This window comes from Condylura cristata, unplaced genomic scaffold, assembly GCF_000260355.1.
Source record: "Condylura cristata isolate star-nosed mole 26May11 unplaced genomic scaffold, ConCri1.0 scaffold00020, whole genome shotgun sequence".
Classification (NCBI taxonomy): domain Eukaryota; kingdom Metazoa; phylum Chordata; class Mammalia; order Eulipotyphla; family Talpidae; genus Condylura; species Condylura cristata.
Genome location: NW_004567121.1, coordinates 19,989,419 through 20,012,911, shown reverse-complemented (window position 1 = coordinate 20,012,911; position 23,493 = coordinate 19,989,419). Strand labels below are relative to the sequence as shown.

The window sequence follows — 23,493 nt, the reverse complement described above, 5'->3', positions numbered from 1 at the left end:
AATGCCCAGAGTTGGGAAACTGGTCAATGTCAGCAGCCTATAGTCTGAATCTGGGATTGGCCTGCTTGTTTTACCTCATGAGGCTCAAGCTTTAGGTGGGGTCCCTTGCTGGTCAACCTCAATAGCCTGCAGGCTAAGTCTGGGTCTAATCTGCTATTCAACCTCATCACCCTCCAGCCTTAGGCTGGGCCTGGTTGCTGGTTGACCTCAGCAGCCTCCATGCTGAGCCCATGTCCAGCCTGCTGGCCGAACTTTCCAGTCTCCAGACTGAGCCCAGGGGCATCCAGCTTGTTGAACTTCTGGCCTTCAGTTTATGCCAAGGCTGTACAGCTGTTAAACTTTAGGAGCTTCTAGTTCAACTAACCTCTAGGACCTGCCTGCTGTTCCATTTTGTTTCCCTCCAGGCCAGACCAGGATCAGCTTGCTGTTCCACAATGGCAGCCTCCAGGCTGAGAATGGGCACAGTCTACTGAACCACCTCAACTTCCTGTCAAGGTGGTCTAGCTGGTTATGCTGACTGACCATAATATGTGCCTGCTGTTTTCAGCAGATACCCTGATACTAAGACTTTTGCATTGGTGAGTCAGGAGTTGTAGTCTGGTCTTAAAGTCCTTGACCCTTTTTTCTAGGTCTGCAACTCCCTTTTTTTCTATAACAACTTGAGAGAAGCTGGAGAGTAGGGTAGTAGGTTTGGGGAGATGGGGAGAGGGAGGTAGAGGTAAGACTGAATAGTAGAGATACTGAAGTTGAATTTACTCTAGCTTTCAGAGCAGTTATTTCATGTGAACCCAAGGTTTTCATCTACAAGACTTTATGAGATTTCTGTCCAACTCACCTCCCCCACCTGCCAACTCTCTACTCTTGTTGACAATGTAGAACAAACCACAGTTATCCAGGGAATTATCTCTATGGAATAAATCAGTATATTGTTTTGAGTTTTGCAGGTTTTAATGTTAAAGAACACATGTCTTGGTTGCATGAAAATTTGTAGAAAGCCAGATATCTCATAACATGAATTAATTAGTTAAGATGTTTATCCCTCCAGCTATCTTTTCCCTTTTTATAATTACAAAGAATACTGGTGTTGCCTTACTTTTCAGAATCAAATGCTCAGGAAGACTTCTGACAGGGACCCTGGGCGGAAGCCACCCACCCCCTGGTCTGTCCATATGGATGTTCACTCCAACCTCATCTTGGCTGAGCATCTTTCAGCCAAGATGTACTCATTAGGAGGAGTGATTTAGAGGGGCCAGTCTCAGGCTACGGAGCTACCTCCTGTGTCTTGTCCCCATCATATTGTGCCTGCCTAATGGGGAGTGGAGAGTTAAGGGAGCCCAACATAATGCTGCTTCACTAGAACTGTCCACATTCAGAAATACAGAAAATCAGATTTTTTTAGAGAAAAACTAAGGCCTCTAATGAATGAATCTTCTATTAGTTGACAACCTGTAGCCACAATGGTGGTCAGGCCTGAGCCAAGAACAATGTCATGAACCTACTTAGGTCAGTAAAGATAACCTATAGCTTAGCAGTTTACTAGATCATATTCCTCAGGGCCATGGTGTTGGGTTATTAATCAGCCATTTTAAGCTGTAACACAGAAGAAAACTATTCCAGGAAAGTCATTGATAACCCTGTAATTGCATCTTGACTGCCTTCTTGAGCCAGAAAATGAAGAAACCCTGCCCATGGTCCTCACAACCGAACATCCTTTTCTTTCCTCTAATCTTCTTCACTCACCACTTTCCTTAAAATACTAACTGCCATTCTCTCATGGTGGCCCCAGTTAACCAAGGACTTCCTCTGTGGGAACATCTTACAGTTCAAAGTCTGGCTTTCTGAGCACCAAGAATAAGACCCAGTTAGAGCAGTGATGTAATGATGACCTTAAAGCATTCAAGATCCTTATGTGTCTTCTGCATTTACAAAGTAAGATTAAATGATATGTAGTGCTAATGGCTTCATATAAGTACTTATATTATAACCTTCTAAACTCACTAGTCTGCAAACTTTTTGATTGCCTGCTTGAGTTAATACAAAATAACTGACATCCTCTAATAGATACATTTATTTTTATAAATTATGCATGTCAACCTTCTACTAACATGTTCATGATAAAGCATGCATTAAAAAAATATTTTAAGAGACACCATCACCTCTTTTCTTGAAGATAAAAGAATTTGTTAGCAAAGTAGAAATAAAAGGCTACTTTTTAAAAAATGATAAAAGATGCTTACCTGAATTCTCATACATATTAACAGCTTAACAGATTTATAAGGATTATCAGGGACAAGAAAAGGATAATACCGCTGCTATTAATATTGTTCTAAAAGTATTAGTTCTGATTAGAAAAGGCAAAATTATAGTGTAACATTTGAAAGTACAGTATAATAAATATAATTATTTATTATGGTAAGTAAACTTACAGGCATGAAAAGAGGAAAACTGCAAAAACTTTTCAACAGTGTAAGAATTTACTCAGGTAATGCAGTTAAAGATTATAGAAACCAATAGCTGTTACAGTACAAATAATATTCAATAAGAAGATGTCATAGAAGACAATATTCAGTTTACCAAAACCACGAAACAAAATCAAGTGTCCAGGAATAAGCTTAAGAAGTGTGTCTGAAAAGTAAGCAGAAATTTCCTTGGTTAATCTACACATTCAGTTTTAACTCCAACTCGAATACCAATAAGATTCTTCTTTTGTGTTGTAAGATTGAGATAGAAAAACAAACAGTAGTACCCAGGAGATTCTGAGAGGTTCTGAAAACCTTGAGTAATGAACTAATGAGAGCAGCCATACCCTCTAGACAGGAAATCAAAACGAAACACAACAGAACCACTATGAATATACAATAATTAATGAGTGACTTGACTCATCGATCTGTGAAACAGAATGGAAAGGTCCAAAATACAATCAAATACACACCCATATTAAATGATAAAAGTGGAGTGTAAAATGGATTATCCAGTAAATGAGCCCCTAGAAGAAAAGGAGGGTGGAAAATGCAGGATAGACTTAAGACTGGTTCATATCCGTTTCACCAGAAGGGGGCAACAGCATCTTGGGATAGTCCTTCCACAGAGCTCGGTATTCACAGATCACTGAGATGGACGCCTCCGTTTCAAGCACTCACCACTGTGTCTGGAATTAGTCAGAGCTGCCCTTTAGCTCTGAACACCGCAGCACGGCAGGTGTGGCAACCGGGAAGGCAAGCAAGAATCAGAAGAAAGAGGACAATTGAAAAAGGAACCTGGGAGGAGAGAATGGGCTAGTTGGGCACACACTCAGGACGCTCCGCGAGTGGGGAACCTTGAAAACACACCTGTAAGGGACAATTAGGGAGATCTCATCACAGAGCACTGATGTGTCTTCTGGGAGCGCCCGCAGGACACTGGCATGCAGAGCCCAGGGGCGTGACTCTCGAGATCTTCAGCAAGGCGGTGGGGGATACTTCTTCCTGTCTTGCCGGGCTCATAGGATGCACAGATGGAGGACATGATGTGACAAATGGCAATGGCGACACACTTCAACTGTGAAGTGACCGATTCAGAGGTAATTGTTCACTGTCAGTGGGGTCTTGCTGGCAATACGCTCTCTCATCACTGTGGTCCTCTTTTTTTCCAGAGGCACCAGGGATTGCAAGGGCAGTGAGGACCAGCACCCACCCAGGGGAGCTGGGGTCAGGGGTAACGGAGTATGAGCATCTCGGCTGTCCTGTCGGAACGCAGTTCCTGTCCGAGAGGCAGAGCTCACGTCAAGGCTCTCTTCTGTGCTGGCATATGTAACTCTGTCACTGTTTTGATCGCAGACAGACTCTTGGGTTCCTGTGAGGAGATAGCAGAGCCAGCACTGTGCTGGACTGAACTGCAGATGCAGTATTATCTCTGCGAGGGATGAAAGAGCCACTCGGTCAAAAACCCACCTGTTGAGTGCAAAGTAGGGCATCTCAGGGGCTTTAGCAGTTATTTCTAGACAAAGAGTAGGAAGAGGTCAATGGCAAAACCGCTGGGGAAATGTGAGGCTTTATCACTGGACTACATTTGTCTCGTGGAATTTTAGGCTTCTAGAGAAAGTGGCACAGTGTGAAAGAAACCAGTACTGGGGTCAGCTGCAGTGTGTGTGGATAATGTATGGGTAAGTGAGTTGCACCATCTGAGCCTTCCTTTCCCCCGCTGGAAATTGGTGATAAGAAGATCCTTGCCATGCAGGTTTTTTTGTTGGGGAGAGTCAACAAATGTATGTAAAACAACTGACTCCTCGAAAGGAAGAACTTTTGTCAGCGCCCTGAGAGTCTCTTCCGGTTACTTACCTCCTCCTAGACGTTTCCACATTGTTTTGTAACCCCACGCCTCAGTTGCACTCACATACATCCGCATTTGTTGAGTACTGATAAATATCAGCAGAAACAGGGTCAGCAATGAGCTCATTGCCCAGAGCCCCAGAAGTCCTTGGCGCGTCAAACGCATTTTGAGAAGTCCTCCAGGAGAACTTCGATTCCCTTACGCACGGCGCTGCCCCTGAAGCCACTGGGACTGAGCACACGCACACCTAGATGGTGAATCGGTTCGGTGCATTTTCTTGACCTAGTTAGGTCTCGAGCCATAGTTTGGGACTTTGGCTAATTCCCTGAGTCGACATTTTTTGTTTGACGCTGTTTTCAGTTTCCACTGGGCTCTGGAGAGCTTCAAGGAAACTCATGGGAGGATACCAGCGCTCCCAGAGGCTCCTCTCGAGATGCTTGCGTACCAGGCTTTCCCACCTCCCCTGGTCCTGACACCCACTTTACAGACGATATCCCACGAGCTCTGTGAGTAACAGAACTGAGCAGCTGACTGAATTGGTGACTATCCATGGAGAGTTGCAGCCAAAGCTTTCAGAATGAGATGGTGAGAGAATGAGAAGTTTAAGAAAAGATTCAAATGCAGTACTTCAGGGCCTGGTAAGTCTGGAGAAGCCACAGCAGCCTGGTGGTTGGTGGCTTCCCTCTCAGGCCAAGCGTCCAGGCCTCTCACTTTCCTTCCCTGGGTTCATCTCTAATCCCTCTCCCCTCTTTCTTGGATTCCTCCCCCATCAACACCAGGGACAGGCAGCCCCTGGCTCCATCCAGCCCTGCCAGAAGCCTCTCCTTTGGGAACTTTCCTCCTCAGCCTCCTCCCTTGCCACCGAGCTTTTCTGTCACGGAGAGGGGCCTTCAGAAGCACCCGGCATGGCTGGGCAGGGGGTGAAGCGTGAGTCTCTGTGCACAAGTCACATTGTCCTGCCTTCCCTTAGGGTGTTTTCGGGTTTTCCCAACAATGAAATTAGCTGAGTTCTGTGTTACTGGTTCAGTTCTCTTGGTACATGGACAAAAGAGCCAAGCAGAAAACTGATAGCCCATGTTGTGTAAGCTGTTTTCTGGGAAATTCAGAACTATCTCCTGTGTGGTTCAGGATGATTGGTTGCCAAGGTTCTGTTTGCATCAGGAGAGGGAGAACCAACCGTGAGTGGTAAAGGAGCCTCGGAGTTGTGAGCACTGTCTAGACCCCCCTTTCGGCTTCCTGCTCTGTGGAACAAATAGAACCACACCTCTTCCATCTTTGCACCCATTGCAGCTAGAATAAAACACTGGGAAATGCAAATAGTTAGGTAAAGTAGATTTATATAAGCATGTCATACAGAGACTTGCACGTGGATACTCACTGCAGCAAGAGTTCTATCAGCCAAACCATGCAGCAAGACTACAGAACAATCCAAACTACAGAAACAATCCAGATGCCCCTCCACTGAGAATGAACAAGCGGAAGTATGCCATAGTCACACAAATAATAGTCAGCAATGAAAAGGAATGAAGAAATGAGAGGGCCTAGAGCTGATTTGTAAAAAGCAAGTAACTGAGTTTCAGCTGTGAATAGAAAGCCGATAAAAGTCGGAGTCAGTACATCTGAGAAAGAACCACCAGACCTCCATGAGTCTTTCCCAGTGAAAGCTGTTTTCTTGGAGGTGATTTGTAAAAAGTAACCTGTAGGAAGACATAGGCTGCACCTGGCTAGCCACTCTCCGAGGTGATGATGAAGGGCTGCCTACCCATTGTAGCTTCAGGTAGAGAGAAATACAAAACTGAGAACTATTTGCAGCGCAGTAATAAGTCTTCATTTCTATGGCCTTTTTAGATTAACTGAAGTTGCTTTGATCATACAGCAAACAATTTTTGAGTACCTGCTTATCGTCAGGTGTGTTCGGTGATAGATCTAGACAACAAATAAAATTCAGTTGATGGGCCCTCCCTGGTGACGCAGCGGGTTAAAGCACAGCACTGAGAAGCTGAAGCCACTTGCGCATGAGTTCGATCCCCGCCTGCCCCGGAGGTGACCACATGGCGCGGCAGACCTCTCCTGACCCGCCCGCTGCTCCCCTCAGCAGTGTACTTAGTCGATCTGCCTATTCTGCTCCCCACTCTGTCTCTGGTGAAGCCTCTTACCACCCCTGAGCCTCTGTCCTGTACCCCAGTTCTGTATGAACAAATAAATAAATCTTTTTAAAAAAATTCAGTTGATGACCTTAAGTAAATTGCTTGTTGATGTAAATTGTCAAGTAGGTTCTTTTTTCTAACCTAGAAAATATGGATAGTATAGTCCCATCCTATTTCCCAGAAAACTGCTTACCAAATGGGGCCAATTCTTTCACAGTGTGGGAGTTTGCTCTTATGATGCCATCCCTGGGCTTGAGCAAGTCAGACCTGAAAAATCCATTTCTTCAGAAGCATCTGTTTTCTCCTTCTATGGGGCAGGAATGTGAGAAAGGAGATAGAAAAGATTAGGGAGGAAAAGTTAGGACTAATGGTCCAGCAAGAGCCAAAAAGTCCTGACAGTAGACTGGACCTGCCCTGAAGGAGGGGAGAAGATTAAGTGGAGACCTAGAAGCCCAGGCCTGCGTCCTCAGGGTCCTCACTGGCTGGCCTCTGTGTTCCTGCTGCAGGTGACATGGAACTGTGAAAGCAACGATTGCTTTGCATTATCACTGTGTACACATTTCTCTCACCCACTGGCAGACCATGATTTATACACCTTGTCATCTTGTTTTCTCAGCCTCCTTGCCTTCTATTAGCAGTGATAATGCAAGTATGGCACATCGTGATGGCACCATGTGTTTTGTTCCAAGCACCATGCTGAGCCCTATTTATACGAATATTCATGATAATTATTGAATTTGAGGCCTTATTCTCTTCATTTCACACAGAGGAAACATCCACTTAAAGAAACGAGCTTGTACAAATTCACACACGGTTTGACAAGATTAGAACCCAAGGCATTAAGGAACTCTGACAAGAGCACCATGCACCTAGCACAGCGTCCCACCCACAGAGTCTTCTCTGGGACACCAGCTCCCGTCCGTCCGTGCCTCACCGTGCTCTCCCTGTGGGCCATCAGCACACACGTGCCTAAGCGGCATTCACTCTGCAGGAACATCTGCTGTGGCCACCAGACCTCCAGGGGTATCTCTTTCCAGATCCCCCTGCACACAGTCCCTATTCCTCAGATTCTTTTCTCATGACCTTAAAGAAGGAGGCTGTCTAATTAGCTCATGACTTTTTTTCCAGTTCTTTGACTTTTTTGGAAGGTTTGAAAGTTTTTAAAGCCTAGATCTAACCTGGAAACAAATTGATTTTCAGCTGGTCAGAAAACGTGGCCTGGATATATTCGCATGGCTCAACTTGCAACAGAAATCCTGGCCACTACAATGAGAGCATAAAAGTGAGAGAAAACATGATTCTGCATCAACCCATGTGTATTCCTTAATGTGGGAACAAGGGGTCATTTCACTAAATGACTCTGAATGATTACTTAAACTTCCTCACCTATTTATTAAATCAGCGTAATTGTATGTTATTCTATTGTGTGGTGATATATGCTATTACGTATATGCTTTCTGTAATAGAAAACCTGACAAGAAATTTAAAAGAACTTTAAAAGTTAGGCACACTGTTGAAAACAAGTTACTAGTTAAAAGACATGAGTTTAAGAAGCTGAAATAGGTTTCTATTTAATTTGTGGTGTAATTTGTCATTTTCTCCTGATATGCTCTAACAGAAGCTTGACAATTCAAAATTGAATAGTAACTTTTACTAATTCTAGACTCCTGACTTGGGCAAAGGTTGATGCCTGAAAATCTGAAGGAAATGAGAGAAGGGACAGAATATACAAAGAAGCAGCACTGGTGATCCTTTGCTTTTATGAAACTTCCACCTGGAAAAATGAATCATCAGGAGGGCTCAGTGCTTGGAAGTGATAGAATCAGAGGGTGCAGTGAGGAGAATAAAGGGAAACAAGACCTGGGAGGCAGGCTGGGCCAAGGAGTGCCCTCCCGGGAATGTGCCCACACCGTGACAAAGGTGAAGACTTACTTTAGGGTCAGAAACTTAAAGTCTCCTGTGCAGCTGTATGTCTTTTTTTTTTTTAATTTTTTTTAAGATTTATTTATTTATGCATACAAAACTGGGGTACAGGCCAGAGGTGCAGGGGCAGTGAGAGGATTCACCAGAGACAGAGTGGGGAGCAGAACAGGCTGACTTACAATTTACACTGCTGAGGGGAGCAGCGAGCGGGTCAGGAGAGGTCTGCCACGCCATGTGGGTCACCTCCCAGGCAGGCGGGGATCAAACTCATGCGGAAGTGGCTTAAGCTTCTTAGTGCTGTGCTTTAACCTGCTGTGCTACCAGGGAGGGCCTGTAGCTATATGTTTTATCCAGGCACTTAAAGTAGATGGTAAATACATACTTACCAACTGAATAAATGTAAGCATCAATAAGTTCACACATGGTCTCACTGATAGCCAAACTGTCAGTGCAACTTGCAGCTATGAGGTTAGTGTTTTGTATTTGTGAGGCTCAGACCAGTAGCTACCAGCTCCCTGGGCCCAGGCGCACCTGACGTAGAGTCAGTGTGACTGAGGAAGTGAACTTTTCATTTTATTTAATTTTAGTTGATTTGAATTTGACAAACTGTAGAAATGACCCCTGAAAGTATATTCTTTCATTTGAGTTTAAATACCACATGTGACTAATGATAACCACATTGGATAACCCAGATCTATAGAATGATGATTAGTTAATTTCTTTCTGTGAGTTTAGTGTTTATTTTGGGGTGGTAATCAGCCCATCTGAATTTAAAATGTAACGCAAACCAGTTGTTGGCACATGTATAGAAAATCTAGCAGGGTGACTGGACATTCTACTCTTCAAGGAGCCCACTCCTGTGACATTTATATTCTGGGGATCCAGGTCTGATAGAGACAGATGATAAACTAACAAAATTAAAAGATAATTTTACACTATATTAACAAGAGATAAGTCTTATGAAAAAGAGAAAACAAAACAGGAAAAGGACCGGGAAGGCAAGTTGAGAGTTCCTGGGTGGGGCCAGTGGGCTAAAGGGAAAGGCTTCATTAAGAAGAGAAGGTCTGACATCCCAGACCGAGGTAGAGGGGGTGGGCAAAGGAAGTGAAAAAAGTCGGGAGCTCTGCCGAGCCATGTGGCAGGTCTGTATGAGGAACTGAACTTCCCCACACCTTGTCACAAAGAAAAGGAGCCTAGTGGGGTCAGTTTTTGTTAGCAGAGCTTTAATACATGTTTTCAAAACCAACTATTTTATTTTTTAAAGATTTATTTATTCATGAATGCGGAACTGGGGGTACAGACCAGAGGTGCAGGGCGGTGAGAGGATTCACCAGAGACAGAGAGGGGAGCAGGACAGGCAGATGGACGAAGTACACTGCTGAGGGGAGCAGCGGGTGGATCAGGAGAGGTCTGCTGCACCATGTGGTCAGCTCCTGGGCTGGTGGGGATCACACTCATGCTGACGGACATGGCTTTTAGCTTCTCAGTGCTATGCTTTAACCCTCTGCGCCACCAGGGACGGCTGCAACTCATTTTTTTATGTCACTATTTCTTCAGCCCTCAGTGCTGGTATTTCCTTCAAGCATGGGCAGGGAGCTTGTTTGTCCTGAGCCCACCGCTTCCTGCCGCGTCCTTCAGAAAGCCTTCCCTATCTCATTCTGAAACACTGCACACACCTGTGTTTATATGTGCACGTGCACACCACACACACACAAAAACACACCACTGTGTTATTATCTTTACAGCACTTAAAATTTACTGAAATGTTACTTATTTTTCTGTCCTACCAACCACCCGCTGGAATATCAACTCCAAAAGCTCAAGGCCTGGATATCTCCTTCACTGTATCCCTGATGCCCACAAAAGACCCTGCCATGTCGCAGGTGCTCAGTTAACACTTACATACTGAATTTAAATTGCCCCGAGTGACATTTTCCAGTTGAGACTGTTGCTGGTCCCACAGGCTCATGTTCTACTTTCCTGTTGCACCCAAGGAAGCTGGTGCCAGCCTGTCCCCAGCCTGCCAGTTCTCACACGGCCATGACAGAGGTTCACACATCTGCCTGCACCCCCTTGTTCAACATTTCTGTATTTGACAGCATTGCTGAGCTTCCTGCCAACCTCAGTTCAGCCTCTTTTATGTTCATTGGCCCTCTTAAATTATTGCTCCATGTATTTTTACGTAGTTTTATGAATGCTAACCTATGTATAGATTGTGTCTATCAGAAAACTCCCCAAATCTCTATTATATTTTATGGTGACAGCTCCGCTTTCTATCACTTGAGTTTTATCTATTTAAGACCATATACCTAATATCAGACAGAATACAAGTCTTTGAGGCAGGTCCGATTCAACATTATTGCCTTGAGCTTTATCCAAGTGGTTGCTTGGATCAGTAATTGATTCTTTTTTATCACAAGGTGTGGCTCCATTGTATGAATGTATCACAGCTTATTTAGCAACCAAGGACCGCTAGGGTGTTTCCAGTTTTTCGTGATTATGAATAGAACTTCTATAAATAACTAAGTAAGCTTTTATAATACTGAGTTTTCATTTCTCTAGAATAAATCTCAAGAGGGGAGTTGCTGGTTTACTCTGTACCATTTTATACTTAACCCCGCACCCCAGCAATGTTTGAAAGTTCTAGTAGCTTCATATTCTTCCCAGCACTTGGTATTGTCAGGGTTGGTTGCTTTTGTTTTTTAGTTCAGTACTATCCTAGGTTTTTGGTGGTAACTCATTTTTTGTTTATTTGTTTTGGTGGTTTCTATTTTATAATTTTTTGCTCATTTTCTTTTACCTCTGTGATGTATTTTTCAGTGACAAAGGTAAAATCAATTTGAAAACATCGTATCACTGAGTGTAATCATAAATACTCTTTTTACGTAGGTACTGCTTTTATATCATGACGAACACAGTTCCTTACTAAGTCATAATACAACATACATGTGCTGCTGTGGGTTATCGTATTTGAAAGTAACAGACCCAGGGCTGGAGTATACAGGGTGGGCATTCCTGCTGGCCTCAGAGTGAGTGGGCTGAAACCTAGCACAAGCTCAACACCACAGCAAGGAGAAGAAAACAAGGTGGGACTCGAGGGTACTAATGAAAACTACTTCAGGAGAAAGGGGGAGAGGGTCTGAGCTGAGCAGTAGGTTTACTGCTCACTCCTGGATTCACTCCTACTCCTGAACCCAGAACATGGCTCAGTGACAAAGCTGTTGGGACAAGCTTCTGGTTTCAACATGGACCATCTAGGAGAAGAGATGAAGCATAAACAAACTATAACTACCCAGAGTCATGAAAACTGAGTGTAGATATCTCTTTTCCTTCCTGGTTAGAAAGATTTATTGAATGCATTATCCCCCCAAAAGTATTATATTTCATTTTCAAATAATGAAGCCATACCATGTGTCGGTGGAGCGGTAGGTATAAGGGGATTCTCATGCACAGCCGTCGGCTGGCTTGGGATTCTGGAGAACAACTCACAGTGCATAAATTATATAGACAAGAGATTTGCAGACCTAACGATTGTAAGTGTACATTGGTATGTATTATAAGTTCTTCATGGGTCCACAAGGGGACGTGTACAGGAATGTCCTTAGCAGTATTATTTGGGAACACATAAAGTTGGAGGTCATCTCGGGACCCGTTCCCCACAGACTGATAGAGGGAAATGTGGTGGATGAACACCAAGAACTCCTAGAAGCCGTGGGATCAGACAGGAACAGGCTTTAAAATAGTGAGCTAAGAGATTAAGCAACAGGATGAAATATGTAAAGCAGTTCCACAATTAAAAACACATGTATACAAGATAACAACACAAATTTTGCTGGAACATATGCAAACAGAAAGTAGACATTCAGCAGGATTGAGAGGCAGAGGCAGAAAAGTGGGTGGGTGACAGGCATATAAACAGAAATAAAATATTATAAAGAGGCAAGATTTTTAGGCTTAGAAAGGGAATCTGAGCCTGGCTGTAGGTTTTTTCTGTAATTCTGTGCTGTGTATTTAACATGCCAGTTCACTCAGACCCTTTACCACCTAAAAGTACTTCACGTGGCTCAAACCCAGTTCCAGTATGCAGTTGCTCTTTTCAAAGGCGACGAGCCTTCAGCACACCTGTCTCATGCCTTCTTTTGCTCTCCCTTGGGTCAGTGCTCTCTGTGTTCAGCCTCCTTGAGATCTCTGAGACCTGACTCAGAGGAGCCATTAGCCAGGAGGGTGTGCCCAAGAGACAGTTCCCAGTCAGGCCACTTCCTAATCTCTGATTGGCCTTTGGCTCAAATCAGTACTCCTGGCCCAAATAGATTGTAGGACAAAGGTTTTAGGATTACAAGACAAAACACAGCGTTGTTTTACATAAAGAATAGTTTAAGGATGCTTTCCTCAAAAAAAAAAAAAAATGTTATAAGTCTTCCTGGCACTTCACAATGTCATTTCTCCTTGCTATCATGTAAAATGTGCCCTAGGCAAAGGTAGGAATATTGCTTATAGAAACAAGAATCAGAAATTGACAAATAGATGGACTCTGCTATATATTGTTCCCATTTCTCCAGGGGATACCTGCCAAGACCCCCAGAGAATGCGTGAAACTGCAGATAGACCTGAACCCTGTATGCGTTATTGCTTGCTCTTAAACATACGTACACCTGTTTTGGGTCTAACACTGCATTCTTTTCCCACCCTGCATTCCAGTCTGTATTCTAGTGGACTCTGCTGGACAACTTTGCAAACACCTGACCCCAATTACGATTTCGTTTAAGAAAAAATAGCATTCCTTTGAAAATATTTACTTCATTAGCCCTGGGCCTTCATAACATTATTTCCCGGATCCTATGTCTATTCACCGAAAACAAGTCAGTATTCCCTTAAACCAATTCATAGTCAGATTGGCTGCAAAAATGATCTTCTCAAGCCAAAGTATCATGTCACTGCTTGCAAATTTACTTCATGATTTCTCTTCCTGTTTTTATAGTAACGGGAGTTCAAGTCTTGAAGAAATAAGGGCCGTTAGCCCACGCAGCCCCGCCAGCTGTGAGGGTGGGTGTTGAAAACCTGGACAGTCACCCCAGGCATCCTGTGAAGTCGAGTCTTTTACCAGGTAAAAAGATCAGCAAAAACTATCTCTATATAGTATGTTATGGCATGCTTGCATCCATTCTATTTTGTTGGATATTAATTCCACTTATTTTTCCTATTATTCTTAAATATAAGTTATACTTATTAATTGCAACATATTAATTGCACTTACACTTACTAAGGTATATATGCATTTTAAAAATTAACATGTATAAACCAAATTAAAAACAAAGGCTCTCACATCAAAAAAAAAAAATTCAGAGGGGATTATCTGACTGCTGGGGGAATAATAAGTTGTGCATTTTTTAGATGAATCAAAATTCATTTCAGTTCTAAAGTTTCTCTCTATTCAGTCTTTCAAAATTAGAAATTAATTCCCACTTTGCTAGGTTGTTTGCTATTGGTTCTTCTAAATCCAAAATAGGGATCAGGAATAGGGTAGGTAACTATATGATGAAAAGCTTATCAGAGAGGATTCAAAGCAAGCAAGCAAGCAAAAATGGATGATGACCAAATAAAATGTTTACAAACAACGTTTTCACTCAAGTACTTATAAACATTAACTGAAATGAATACATGCATTAGACTATATGTTTGCTACAACACAGAGTCAAACTTCAAAAGATAGGAAAGTGATTTTTATTTTGGAGATAATAGTTCTATTATAGGTAAATGCAGATACAGAATTTGTTTATTGTGATACATATCAAGTAGAAAAAGCTATATAATAATTCTGTGTCCTCAAAATCTATTTCGATTGCAACTGCATTATAGTTGCTATTTGTACGTAATAAAAGCATATATAATAAAATATAAAAATAAGAAAAGGTTAAATAAGAAGTTGTCCTTGAGTCACAAAGACATCTGCTAAAGCATGCCTTGTTTTTTTAATCACCAGTTGTGTCACAGCTAAAATCATATACACTAATACATCATGCTATGCAACTATGGATCTAATATAGATCTAACACAAAAATATTAAGACTGCAGTAACATTTCACAGGTAAAGGCTAAGTTCTGAGACATGAAAACTTTTAGATAATCCACAAGCAAACCTGAGACTTCTTTTTGTTTTGGGGAAAAAAGCAACCTTTTTACAATTTCAAAATTTTAATATATAATGAATGATATACCTTAACTATCGCAGTAATCTAGAGTAGATATTCTGACTTCTATGGTAACCAGCAAATACACTTTTGATCCACTAGAAATAAAATGAAGTTTTCTGATTACATCAGTAATCTGAATACCGTAGCCTCCAAATTTGGTTTTGAAATCTGATTTTTGTTTTGCTTTCCTTCCTTTAACTTGCTCACAAGCATATTAAATCAGCCAGGCAACCACCACACACTCACTGTACTCTCTTCTATATAAGCACGGCTTTCTCACTGCTGAAAACATGGGATAGGCTGAGCCTATGTGAAAACAGATTGTAGCCCATTTGGACCTGGTTGACAGAACCGAGGCATCTAATTGGGACATAATTACTTTTGCTGCCACACATTTCTCAATCAGAGCAAGAAGCGTAGGGCAGCTAAAAATGACGGCTGGGCTGGAAGGTAGCGAGGGGTTGTAGTGTTCTGGAATAGCCAGAGCAGAAAAAATTGAAATGTACTGACAAGAGGTACTGATAGATTTCATTCATTCAAATTATGCAGAATTTTTATTAAGAAAAAAATCCCAAATTAAAAATAGATCTATGTTGTAGATTTTTAAAAATCTACCAGGGACCTACCACTGTCACACTTAACTATTTTCTCAAATATTCATGCCTCAATTTAATAAATTTAGAACGGATGGAAAAATGTCTAGTCAGCTTTCTTCTTTGTCATTTTCCCAGTCTTGTCTCTTACCGCCCTCACATATAACCATTCTACCCTCCCAACTCTGTAACTTTAAATAAAAGATTCCAAAAAGCTTAATAGAACATAATAGGCAATAAGCTTTTAAGACACTGTACAATTTCCTTTGGACAAACACATGCAGTGTAAGTTAAAACGTCAAACTTCATTGTGTACTTTTGCAATCTTCCATCAGTTTTTCTTTTTAAGGTTTTCAGGTTGTTTACATAAGCTGAACACATTCTGTTCAAGTTTTGTTTTCATAGTTACCAAAGTAACTGCCCATCAGCTTGGCCATCTGATCAGTTCCCCAGGAACACAACTGCAATCTCCAAACAGCCTCCCAAGACAGTCTCTGATTCTAACATTCCAAAACAGACACTAATGCTACTTAAACAAACAAGCAAAAAAAAATCACTGAAAAGACAAACTAGGTCAACTGAAAATTAAAATAGGAATTCTCCCCTTGTTACCTTATAAAGAGAACATCCTGAAAATTCATTGCATTTCTCAATATTCTCCAGGCAGATAGAGGCTAAATTTCTCTGCAGTCCACGGATTCCACTAATTCAAATGGAACAAAATCATCAGAATTATCTCACTATTAAATTAAGTTTTAAGCGCACCAACAGTTTGGAATATTAACCTGTTAAATAGATCATTTTCAAAAAGAGATTGTGTGTTGTGAGTATATTTTGTTGTGAGTACAACAACAAAAATGTTGTAAAGTGATCAGGATACAATTTTGAGATTATTTTCAGGTATCATTGAAGTTTGGGGTGAGAGAAGAGACCTTCCTTAAACATACTTCCCATAGCAAAATATATATGTTTATATATATATATATTTATATATTTTGGGGATATATAGATATATATATCTATATATATAGTACACAAAATTGGTTAAATTGACTGTTCTTTCCTACTTTATAATGACATTATAGAAGACATACATTATTTAACCTTTTCTTGATCAAAATAATTCATTTTAATTACTAAAAATAATGTATATTGCTTGTGAATAATTATGTAATATATGTATATTGAATTTTTTTGGTGACTTTCTTAACCTATTAAGACTTACTGAAATCAGTCCATTAACAATCTTTTTTGTTTTTTGCTCTCATAATTGAAATTCTGTACTATGGTATGATTTTTGCTTGGAATTGTTTGCAATTTAACAACTTATACTTTAAGCCAGGCTGAAACCCACTATAATCACAAAATCAACTACTATTCTTATTTTTTTAGCAAATGGCTTTCTAATTCATCCAATAAAGGGATGAACAAAGCACATGAAGTGGGCAAAAAGATAAGTCCAGTCATAGATACTAGAGCCTAACTAGCTGTTTTATTGAAAAGGTTTGAAGGAAATTTCTGGGTTTTACCTTTTCCCTTATCACCTTCAATCATGACCTATATGAAGACTATCTGTGTTTGTATGTTGATTGATATTCTGCATCTTTGCTTAATACAGTTTTCTATGGGCAATTTACACTACATGGAACACAAATTTTGAATCCTACCCAGCAGGAAGTTATGATTACTGAAATGTCTCTTCATTAGGTGGGAGTGGGTGTGGAGGTGGGCGAATATGTGTATGCACTTTTTTTCCCAGGTGAGAGCTGGGTGACGCCAATGAGCTGTGTACATGTGCACAGACCTTCCCAGTTTTTTCTTTTTATCAAATAGAGATGTTTCAGTGGATACTCTACAGGGTTGCTTTTAGTTGTGTTACAACAAACAATATGCACATGTGTGTCTAGTAAACAAGTAGTGAGCTGTTCTCTGATGTGAGTGTGTGTTTGTGTGTGTGTGTGTGTTAACTCCAAATGATGCTCCCTTGAGAAACTATTCCCAGCATTCAGTTTATGCATACAATCTCCTTGGGCACAACTCTTTTGGCTCAAAAACTTCTCCCAGAGCTCCTGGAGAGCCCAGTGCTCATTCTGAGTCAGCTATGGGAAGCACAGCACCTGAGGCTCTGTTGACTTAGGCTCACATCAGAGGCTAACTGAAAAAGTAGCAAAGGGGAACTAGGAAAAAAAAAAAACAACCCTAATTTTGCTCCCTGCCTACTTCAAGACTTGAGTATTTCTAAAATCTCCGCCTGCCCAACATCTCACTGGCAGTCTTCCTGGCTCTGGAACTTTTTGACAGCTTGATCAAGGAGCTCCATGGACTCTCGGAGAGTGACGTTGATTTTAAATGCCTTGGGTTTAATGGTCAGGCCGTAATTAAAATCCATTTTTGAGTCTTCCTCTGGGTTGGCCCTGAAATTGCACTGGTGAGCTAGGATGGAAATGAAGAGAAACAGCTGCATCTTGGAAAGTTCTTCCCCAATGCATCGCCTTTTGCCCACTGAGAAAATCATCACGCTGCTGGCCAGGTCCTTGTTGATGAGGCCGTCTTTGTCCAAGAACCGGGCTGGATCGAAGTCCTCTGGGTTAGGCCACTTCACTGGGTCGTGGTTCACGGACCACTGGTTAACAAAGATCACGGTGTCCTTGGGAATGTGGTAGCCCAGGACAGAGGCGCTGGCAGTGGTGGCATGAGGAATGGTGACGGGCACAAAGCTGGAGAAGCGCATGGCCTCATAAAGAAAGGCCATGATGTAGTGCAGGCTGGGCTGGTCGTCCAGGCAGGGCAGCCGCTGTCTGCCCACAACTTGATCCAGTTCTGCCTGCACCCGAGCCTGCACTTCTGGATATCTGGTTTTTCATGCAGAGGGAAAATGAGTGAGGAAAATTAATTCTTTTATCTAGAAAGCACATTACAACTTTTTAAAATTCTATTTTAAACAGGCCAGCTGAATTTGGTTACTAACTGAATGACATTTCAAGCCCACAGTATCCTAGACAGATGCCTAATTTCTCACTAAATTACAAGATTGATGTTCATAGTTCTAGTTCCTATAACAATCTTCACATGGTGAAAACTCTCTTTCCTTTCATAAATCACAAGTGCTTACATTTCTCGGCCTGAGAAAGTAGGCTAGTGGACCAGGCTGGCTTCTCTAGTAGGGATGGTAGAAACAATGAGAAGGGCCCACAAAATTTTTAGGGACCCACAAAATTGTTTTGTTTTCTCCCAAAAAATTAAAGAAAAATTGAACTTCTAGGTCAAAGAACATGTTTTAAAATGTAATTTTAGTGTATTTTTCATTATAACAATGTAGGCATAAAACATCTTTTAAGTTTTCTTAGTGAACAAGTAACCTACAAAGGCAACAACTGAAATGCAGCCCAGAAAAGCGATCCTTTATTCCTCTTCATTCTCTGGACAATTCTAGCAAACACACTGTTCTCGCTGTACACAAAGAAAACTGGTGTCCTGACAGGTAAAACTATGTATCTTCTAAAACTCCGTACAAATAATAATTTCACTATTGGCGAGATAAGTTACTACAATTCTTCTGGGAAACAAAATCTTCATACAAAGCAAATCCAAGTGGAAAACTCCTTTCCACTCTTCCATGCCTAGAAATATATTTTCAGAATATATCAGGGACAAAAGTGTATAACCACAATCAGCAAAAAGTTTTTAAAATGTAATCAAAATTAAAGTTCAAGGAGTGATTATCTGCAATGGTATATAGCATTATGGCAAAATATTGCATGGCCATCAAAAAACACCAAAAGAAAGTTTAAAATGTGGGGGAATGCCCACTACTGTAAGTGGGTGTTGGAAGTAAGTATATATGTCAATAATCATTGCAACTCTAGAAGAAAGTTAAGCACATATGTGATGAAATGGTGGATGCTTTACAATTGCTTCTTTAATATCATACTACAGGGGTGTGCAGACTTTTTAAATAAAAAGTCAGTAAATATTTTAGGCTTGGTAGACCAAACCTTCTGCCTTGTTCTGTGAGGAAAACGGCCACAGATGATACACAGGAAGAATGGGCATGACCACACCTCAATGAAACTGTATGATGGCCCCCAAGTGGGTAATTTGCCAACCTCCTTTGTATTGTCTTTTTCACTAAGTAGAGGGAAAATTTATTAATTAACTATGTTGAGTTGACAGTGACCCCCAACATTGTTTTATTTCTGTTTGCTGCCCAACTGGAGTTTACGGAGAACTACTTACAATCTGGTTTCTAGGAAAAGTAAAGGCTGTTTCAAAAGCTACTGTCCTTATCTCAAAGGGCCTGTGAACCCCACGTGGGGACGGTTCTCTTCCTCACCCACGACTGACTTCTCTTTATTTGATTTTGCTCCTTCCCTTCTTTCCCTTGTGGCTATGACTTTAATACTGGAAATACTAAAAACACAACAATAATCAATTTGCTAAAGTAGCCATACCATACCTACAGGAAAAAAGGTTGCAGTGGAAGTGAAAACACTCTTTGCCTTCCGATTTTTGGATCGTCCGCAAATTCAGCATCCCACACCGATTACTTGTGTTTCAAGTAATGGCACAGCCAGCATTTCTAGTGGTTCATGCCTTCAGAGACATTTGCCTCTGGGATAAGGTTGTCAGATAAAATACAGGCCGCCCAGCTAAATCTTAATTTTAGATAAACAGTGGCTTTTTTTTTTTTAGTGTAATTACGTACTCTGTAGAATGTACTCATTTGCTATATCTGACAACCCTTAATTCGTTCCTTAACAGGGCGTCTAGCGGTCGGAGATCTTAATCGAGATAGGCAGCGGGCAACAAATGACCGCGCTGCGCCCTGAGCCGAGAGTCCGCTGTACCCCCAGAACCTTTTGTTAATCTAGCGCTCGGTGGCAGTGACTACTTCTGCACTTCTCCTTGTCACTTCCTTAACTTGACACGTCTCGCTCCTCGCGCGGAGATTTCATAAACCCGTTTTCACCGGCCAGTGCCAGGGCGCCTCAAACCTCGCGGTCATCATCCACGCAGGCGGCCAGGGTTGCGAGCCTGCCAGGCTCCCTTCGCCCGGAAACAAAGCCCTGATGCGCTACTGGCTTTTCGCTTCTGGGCCTGGAGGCCTCGGATTCCCGCGCGTGCCTAGCAGAGCCGCGCGGCTGCTGTGTTTACGAAGCCACCACTGCTTTCTCCTTTCTGCCAGATCCCTTCCAATTTTGCTTCTCTCCTGCCAGGAAGGCGAAGAGAGAGAGGCGAATCTATGGCACTTGTAAAAACCTTATTTGTTCCCAGTAACGTCTCACTAATTTGGTCACTAATTCGAGGAGGGTAGCGACTGGGGCAGCGACGGGGAGCGCCCGGGTGGGGGCTACGCGGGCGGGGCCCGGTGCGCGTCGCGCCTTCCCGAGCGGCGCTTTGGGAATCGGGAGCCGGAGCCAAACCTCCGCCCCTCCCTGCGCGCCAGTGGCGACCTCGCCGTGTTCTAGCCTACCTCGGTGCTGACAGGGGAGAGAGGGAGGCTTTACCTGATGAAGAGGATGAGCAGCCACTGCAGCGCGGTGGAGAGCGTGTCCTGACTGGCGCCGAAGATGTCGGTGACGGTGGGCGGCACGTACTTCAAGTCCAGCGCGCGGCCACCGCCCGGCCCCTGGTCCGCCGCCTTTCTCGAGGAGAGGATGAAGGCGTCCATCATGTCTCGGGGCGCGGCTCCCTGCTGGAGGCTTTCCCTGTGTCTCACGAACTTGTCCGAGACGAAGTTGCTAAAGTTGCGGTTGAGCTGCTGGAATTCGCGGAAGGCGGTGCGCACCGGGTTGGGGAAGAGCTGCAGCCAGGGCAGCACGTCCACCAGGCTGCCCGCCGCCACCGTGCGCCCAAACTCGTCGTTGTGGCTGAGCAGCTCGCGGAACTCCGGGTCGTCGTGGCTGTAGCGGCAGCCGAAGCACACCGCGCTCATGACGTTGGCCACCGCCACCACGGTCAGCGGCCGCGGGTCCAGGAAGGAACCGCCCTCGCTGCCGCGCACCAGCAGCTCCACCAGCTCGCGCGCCTCGCCAACCAAGTGGCGCTCGAAGATGCTGCGGCTGCTTGGCTGGCGCATCGAGAAGGCCCGAATCGTGCTGTGCGCCGCGCGCCGCTGCGCCTTCCAGAGCTCCGAATACTGGCCGAAAGCCATGCTGTGGCCCGCCGACACCTCGCGGAAAGAGGCGAAGGGCGGCCGGTCAGCGAAGGCTACGCCCTGCTGCACCAAGGCCTGGCGGATGGCGTGCTCGCCGTTCAGCACCACCACCCGGCAGCTGCCCAGGCGGATCTGGAAGACGTCGCCGTAGCGCCGCGCAAGACGAGCAAAGGAGAGGTGCGGCACCTTACCCACCTCCACTGCGTTTCCGATCAGAGGCCACGAGAAGGGGCCGGGGGGCGAGGAGCCCGGCCGCCTCCGCCGCTGCCGCTGCAGCCACTGGCCCACGTGCACCGCGGCCAGCACCGAGAAGAGCAGCAGGAGGGTGGTCTGCTGGGCGGACAGTGGGCTGGACGACCAAGAGTCGAACGGGCTGAGACTGGTGGCCATGCTGGAGACACAAGGACCAAAGCGTGACGCCCAGGTGTAGGAGAAAAGAGTCGGCGCCCCAAGTCGCTACGCCCCAGCCTCGGGCGACCTAGCGCTGATGGGTAGAGAGCAGGTCCTGTGCAGGACCAGCTCAGGGCGGGCTCGCCGGTGAAGCCAGTGAAGACTACCCTTTCCACCCAAACTCACTCCCTAAGGAAGGGAAGGGTCGCATTTCTTTCTGACAGCACCCAGTCTCCCCACACTCCCCCAACTCAGCCACTAAACAAGCAAAAAACAAAGGCCGGTTCCTGTAAATCGGGACAACCCGGTGGGCATCCGGGCGGGGTGTTTAGTTACCTCTAAGTGCTTCTGACCCAGGCCCCTGCGCCCTACCCTTCCACCCATAATGTGCCAGACACGGTCAGAGAAGCCGAGCAAGGTGGTGCCACGGATAGACTGACCTGCCAGCAGGCGCGCTTTCAAGGTGCTACAGCGTCAGGCTGAAGAGAGCCGGGCCCGGGCCTTTGCGGAGCTGAGCAAGACGTCAACCGGCGTGTCTCAGAAGTCTGAGGCTCGCCCTGGACACGTGCTGCAGGCTCTGGAGCTTTAGCACGATTCTGGAGTCTCCTGGCGTCGTCAATACCAGGGATGCTTGGAATGGAGATGGAGAAAGGTGTCTCCTTTGCTGAACCCCGCTGCACCTGAGACATAGGCAAAGTCAGGGTGTTCTCGCAGCGTGGGGACAGAGACCCAAGATCGAAGCGTGCACGCCCCCAGCGCACTTCCGAGCCTTCCCGCCTCCAGCGGGCGCCGAGAGGCGTGGCGGGGTTGCACAGTCCCCGCGGAGAGTCGAGAAACGCCATCCCGCTTCTCCCGGTTTTAAGACCTCCTGGAGGGAGGGGGCCGGGGGCGAGGCGGGGCGAGGCTTGCGGGGGTGGAGCAGCCGGGAATAGGTGGTCGCAGGGGCATGAACCCTGGAGCCCCGACGGCCGTGGCACGGTACCTGACTGTTTTACTAGAAGCGGCGGTGCGCGGCTCTCTTGCGGGAAAAACCGCTTCTGCTCTCTGTGCCGGCAACAAGGTTTCCCGAGCCGCGCGCGGGGCCAGAACCTGCCCGCGCCGTTGCGGTCCCGGCGGGCCCGCGTCCGCGCCCCAGTGCACGACCTCCCACGCCTCTCGGTGACTGTGGCATTGCGCCCCGGCAGAGTGCCGCTGGGGGTCCTTGGGCACCCGGTCGGTAAGGAGACCTGTCCATTTAGAAACAAAAAGGCTCCATTTGTGGTAGCGGCTTGCTTTACAGTCTCCCAAGCTATTTTATCCGAACGTTTTGGCAAACAAACCGGCCCCGCAGAGGTGGGGCTTTGCCGCGCTAGGTTCTCCTTCCACCTCTGCGGCCACATCAAGAATCCGTGACAGACGCCGCTCCCAGCCCCGGGGACCCGACGGTCCCGGGCACACACAGGCCCGCCCGGGCGAGGCTTTTCCCGAGGACAGAGTCCTCCAGGTGGCGCTGCGCACTGGGCGGGCGGCGCGGTCCTTGGCGCGGGGCCGGGAGCCAGCTGGAGCGCACGCGGGGCGAGGGGGCAGGGAGGGCGCGCTGGAGATTCCTGGGGGGGGCCTCGCGGAGAGGACGAGTCTGCCGCGCGCCTGCGAACTTAGCGGGTTGAAAAGTTTCTTCTGCTGTCACCTCCCCCTTGCGTGCGGAGCTGTTGGCTTGCGTGCGCCGTTTCTCAAAAGTCGGCTCTAGTCATATCCCTTGGCACTTCTCACGGCACCTGACACGCCGAGGCGGCGGCGGGGGCGGT

The 23,493-nt window shown here is 44.9% G+C and overlaps 1 protein-coding gene across 1 annotated transcript; it reads right to left on the bottom strand.

Annotated features, from left to right (window-relative positions):
- Positions 1-14,087: 14,087 nt before the first annotated feature.
- On the bottom strand, positions 14,088-22,232 carry LOC101620558 (cytochrome P450 1B1). Its single transcript, XM_004686287.2, has 3 exons — positions 22,150-22,232; positions 20,670-21,710; positions 14,088-18,014 (listed from the first exon to the last, which is right to left on the bottom strand). Exons 2-3 carry the CDS (start codon positions 21,707-21,709, stop codon positions 17,426-17,428), a joined length of 1,629 nt encoding a protein of 542 aa, XP_004686344.1. The 5' UTR covers position 21,710; positions 22,150-22,232; the 3' UTR covers positions 14,088-17,425.
- Between the last annotated feature and the right edge of the window lie 1,261 nt (positions 22,233-23,493).